General features: G+C 36.6%; 1 protein-coding gene across 11 annotated transcripts in view; it reads left to right on the top strand.

Annotated features, from left to right (window-relative positions):
• The window catches only part of LOC106517806 (nuclear factor 1 X-type), a gene marked incomplete at its 3' end in the record, with an annotated part of 205,716 nt that overhangs the window by 191,745 nt on the left and 8,361 nt on the right, over positions 1–5,610 (top strand). For 9 of the 11 annotated variants that reach the window (XM_014008823.1, XM_014008820.1, XM_014008822.1 and 6 more), the window contains 1 exon segment: positions 4,008–4,082. In XM_014008823.1, coding sequence (XP_013864277.1) covers positions 4,008–4,082 — 75 coding nt within the window. 11 annotated transcript variants of the gene reach the window in all.

The raw sequence follows: 5,610 nt of genomic DNA, 5'->3' as shown, positions 1-5,610 counted from the left end.
AGAAGTGTGGCAGGAGATTGTCCGCAGCGATCACACGACGGATCCAAGTCCCTTTTGAATTTGCACAATTTGTCCTTAGACCAGTGTAGACGATGTACTACCTTGAAGTGAACTATAACGTTTCACACATATTGAGGACAAATATATATATGGGTTTTATTTTAATTAAAAATCAGATTTTTTTTTTCTGTTTGTATTTTTTCTTCAACCACAACCTTTTAACAAAAATTCTGACATACCCATGATGTGCCACTACACAATAATTACATGATCTCTAGTTATTGTACAGAAAACGTCCACACAAAAGAACTTGCTTAGCTTGGCTAAAAGACTTTCTATGAACATGGTTTTAAATACTGTTAACAATTTCCTCAGTTATTAACTATTTCAGCACAAAATCAAACTTTAATTGCGACAGAATCAAGAAAAAAAATGAGACAGCGGTAGGAATGCTGGTTGAAAAACGGTTCCGTTGTTATTTTGGTTTCTGTTGCTCAAAGTGAAACTGGGCATGTAGAAAGTAGGTTGATGTCATTGTTTGAAGAAGTGTTCTATCTACACAAATCCACCAAAAACTAGATTTAAAAGTTTTCAAATATCTCCAGTTTTAAAGGTGTTTGTAAAATCATCTGACACTAAATTAAACACTTCACAAAAATTGTAGTTTTTAAATAACCAAATTAATGTAGTCAGAGTTTTAGCTTGTTCCCACTATTGTGTTTCGATCTCTCAGAATGCTAGCGCTGAGCCRTTAGCTTAGCACCGGTCTGAAATTTATATTATAATTTATATAATTCTGACTCAGAAAGCTGACAGCAAAAAAAGTAGTGATAACTGCAAAAAAACTGTTTATTTTTGTCTCTTCTGGTTTGTRTCTCATTAAATCAGTTACACACAGTACTGAACCTGAATATTTCTGCAGTTTGCATTGCTAACTGRATTTATCCTGGTCTCTGAACATAACATTTAGCCAAATCTCACAGGTTTTCTAAATTTGCAACTGTAACGTGGTTCATTTGAATATCACACCTTTCCTAGATCACAGCTTTGACTTCTAGGGATTTATATGAAACTACTAAACTAACTTTAGATACAAACGTCCTGTGTGACTCCAGTGACACTACAGTCAGTACTAATGATGCTACAGATGTTGAAATTTGTAGACAATACCTAAATATGTTTCACACACAGCCCTGTTTACCCAATTCAATGAATCTCCTTTGCTCTGCCCTGAAAACCACACCTCCTGCTGCACATGAACACCAGTGTTCAGGGTTTTGTCAGAAATGTCAAACTTTTCATCTTGATTGAGGAATTTTTAGCTGTAATTTAATTTTGTCTACCAATAAAACAGAAGACGCAGCACAACTCCTGTGACCTCCTTTACCTCTATGCATTGAGCCTTCTCTTCTTCATTTGACCCCATCTCTCTCATATTCCMACTTCTATTCCATCTACAGCAGGGCTTCTTAACCTTTTTGACCTCGGGGCCCAATTTGTTGAACACAAAGWGGCAYGAGGCCCAGTCAGACATTACCAATGTATGGATCAAAATGATAATTATTCTAAATTTTGGTTTAATTTGTGTTGCATTTGCATTATAACTAAATTAAATACACTTACAGTTTAAAAGTAAAACTCCTGTCAAATAACCACAAGACATGACTATGACAAAAAATAAAAAAGTTATATTGTAACCTGCCCACAACAATTATTTAAACAAACACAACAGTCACTCAACAGACCACTCAGGCTTATCAACACAAAAAATATATATTTTAACAAAAACAATAACAAAAATAGACAATTCAACAAATTGTGGTCATAAAATAAATGCATTCAAAATGTTCAATGTAAAAGTTTCAAATAAAAAAACTACAAAAATAAATTTGATAAATTGCAAATAATAATTTGCAATTTATCATATTTAAACTTTTTCAACTTTTGCATGGTAGAATCAGAATCTGCTATTTTTATTCGTGACAATAACAGTAACAACTTTTTGACAAGTTTAAAGTTTCTTTAAAATAGATACATTCAAAATGTTTAAAAATAAACTACAAAAATTAATTTGATAAAGTGCAAATTAAATTATACCTGCATCTTCAAATGTATTTGATAATRTTTTTAACTTTTAAAAAATTGCATGGTAAAACCAGAAGCTGTACTTCATATTAGTGATAAACTTTGGCTTTTTTGATGGGCTTCCTTCATTTTTGCTTCTACTTTACATTTAAAATAGGCTTCCACTCTCGGCAGGTTTCTAAGGTTCTTCTACATATTAAAAAGTTTGTCCAACATCTGAGTGGCGCACTACTGCTACTARTGGTGAGAACGTGTATTGCAACTTATTTTAAATCAATGCAGTCCCGCGGCCCTCTGCGGCCCAAAGGTAAAAACTGTTGTTCTTTTGAGGCCCTCAAGGTGGCGCTGTGGGCCGCGGCCCAGAGGTTAAGAATCTCTGATCTACAGCACAAATCGAAAACTCTTGTGTGCATCTGCCTGAGGAAGAGAGGCAGTATTCTCTTTCACACCTGAAACACACCAAAACCATTAAAAATCATTAAAATTAAAGCACCTAATGTCTTTATTAAGAATTTTACAACCTCAGGCTGCGCTCCTCACAACCTACACCGCCTGTAAATATGTGGCTGGGTCGAGGAGGATTTGGTAAAACCTTGTACGGTTTCCTGCACCCCCACCATCAGCAGCACATCCCCAGGATGATGCCGCCACATTGTCCTGGGCTCCATCCTGGAATGACTCTCTCAAACTATGTCAAGATTACAGCTAATTAAACTAGCACAATTGTCATTATAACAACAAACAGATGAAAAGTAAATAAATTAGTCTAAACAAGCATTAATCCCAGCTGCCGCGTTATAATTTAAGACCAGAGGCTTCAAACAGAGACTCGGTCTTAATATGTCAGTAAAGCTGATCTCACGCGTGACCATATTTTCCACTTTATATTCTGTTCAAAAATAAACAACAATGGCAGAAACTGATCCTAGGATGCTTCAACTTAGGTTTTCTTTTTTTTTACTCAGGATGGTGGGGGCTGGGCAGTAGGTGATTAGTCAACAACCCTGACTGGAAAAGCCCTACCAGGTGCCAGTGTAAAACAAGAGCTAATAACAGACAGACATGACAGTAAAATAAAGACTGAACTGGTCAGAAACAAGTAGCCTAACTCCTAACATTAACACTGGATTGGTAGGTTCATGTTTTAGCCTTTGTTCTAAGCTGACAAACTGCTACCTTTAGTTATTAAAATATTCTTACTCCATTGGCAGAAAGTTTTGATTTAATTTGAGTCAAATTTTTAGACTAACAAGACAAATAATCTTACACGTTCTGAAAACAAGATTATTATTCTTACGCAATCTGTTCTTGTTTAGTAAATCAGTCTCAAAATAAGATCAACGAGACTTTTTGGATGGATATAAGGTTTTAAAACTTGGTAAGGTGGACATTTTTTTGCAGTGTAACATCAAATGCATCCAAAAGGTTCTATTGTTTCCTCTCCTGCTTCTACATACCCTCTGATTGTCACCATCCACATCCCGTTCCTTGATTTTTCAGTTTTGCAGCAGAGCAGCACCAGTGTAACCACCCATTTTCCTCCCAAACCATAACCGCTCACCCTTACAGCACTTCTAACAATCCTGATGAGTATTTCCTCAAATGTATTTCCAGTGTGACTTCATGTGTATCTCCTGGGTGTGCTATATGACTCAAAGCATTTTGTGAAATTGTTAAATTTCATATGCTCTGTAATTTAGAATGACCCTCCCTCTTAGATGGTGCCTTTTTAAACTGCCGGTCCTAATGATGTAACGTTTTTTTAAAGCATTTGCTGCACTCTGTAACATAAAAAATCCCCTTTTGCCTGTAATTTAACCACCCTGTTTTTTTTTTTCTTTCCACCTCTATGTCTCTGACGTTTTCTGTCAAACCCTTCCTCCATTGTTAACTCTTTCCTTCTCCCCTGTTTGGCCTTTCAGTGCAGCACCATTTGGCCAGTGTGCAGGAGAGGAAGATTAAGCATGAGAGCGATGGAGTGCAGTTTCCTTACCATGGTTAGAACAACATTATAACATTATACTGTGTACATGTATACATGCTCTCCTTCTGCTCACACCACCCTCAGCTTGTGTGCATCTCTGTTTGTTTGCACCTGTGAGCTTTCAGGGCTCTTCCATCTGTCCTTTCTCCTCTTCCTCGTCTTCTGTCTGTCTTTTTGCTGTACGTTCTCTGGCTCTGCTGCTGCTGGGTGGGTTGTAGTGCYCCCAGATTTCTGCTGCTGTCTGTTGTGAGTTCATCCAAGTGTTTTTGGTAGCCCAGTAGCTCCTTAACATCCACCACCTGTCTGCCTTAAAGATCTTGTTGAGATTTTGTGGAAAACGTCATTTATAGYGGAACATTTTTCTTGCCATTTTCAGGATCTTTAAAACTAGTTTAAACTTAAAGGGATTTTTTAAGGCATTTTGAAGTGGATTTCTGTGAAAAAGCTATTAAGATTTAATATCTTACCTGTTGTAGAAAGCTCTTTAAAAAATCTCAATTTGGACAAAGCTTAAATCTGACAGGACTGACATAACAGCAGCTGGAGGCGTTTCCTGCAGGGTACTCTGAATATTTAAGCCAAAACAATCTTGGAATATGAGTAGCAATGCTGTAATGGTTTAAGAAATGGTGTTTGCATGAACAGCTATGAAATTTTAAAGATTGGCAGCAATCTGCTTTTGAAGTGGGTTTTTCAGGTTATTTGCTCATCAGTCAGGTTTGAGTGTACCTACTGCAGCAGTGGGATTTTACAGTCTCAAAACAAACCCCTGTCTTCAAGATTTTGTAGCAGTTCATGCAAAAACTATTATTTGAACTTTTATTTCACCACCAGTCTCAGGTTGTGTGAATATTCCAGCAGAAATGAGATACTCCTATCTTCGTGCTAACAAACTCCCCTGGAAGTGAACAGCTCACGGCTGCTGCCCATGGTTTTTCAATCAAACCCCATGTAAAAAATAAGTTTTTTGAAATAGATGGCAACATGAAGATTCATAAAATAGAAATTTTAGGGTGTATTCACACCTGACACATTTGGCCCACTTTAAATGGACCAAAGTTCATTTTCCCCATTGGTCCCGACCTTTTATRTGAACCCTGGTGTGGATCAAACAACCGGACTGAGACCCGTTTTTGAGGTGGTCTCAATCTGCTTCCAAACAAACACTGGTGCTGTTTGCTTCTGGTGTGAACACAGACCAACCTTGAACCGAACCAACTAAAGGAAACGTGCACCTCTTTGGACTTCATGTGCCACCATTGTGAAGCGTTATGTTAAAGTGATCCCTGATTAGTTGTAACATTAGACTTTATTTGATAAACATTTGTTTTAACTGTAAAATAAAGACTGTAAAAATACTGTGGAATGTTTAGTTTAGTAAAATTTTAAACATTTATTTTAACTGTAAAATAAAGAATGTAAAAATACTGTAGGCTGTTTAGTTTAGTAAAATTTTAAACATTTATTTTAACACAGACAGAGCCACTTTATTTACACACAAAGCATTCTGGGTAAATGATGATGTGGATAGGTCCTCGGTG

Source organism: Austrofundulus limnaeus, unplaced genomic scaffold (genome assembly GCF_001266775.1).
Source record: "Austrofundulus limnaeus strain Quisiro unplaced genomic scaffold, Austrofundulus_limnaeus-1.0 Scaffold53, whole genome shotgun sequence".
Lineage (NCBI taxonomy): Eukaryota > Metazoa > Chordata > Actinopteri > Cyprinodontiformes > Rivulidae > Austrofundulus > Austrofundulus limnaeus.
Note: the sequence above shows the minus strand (reverse complement) of the source record. Positions and strands in the feature narration are given on the sequence as shown.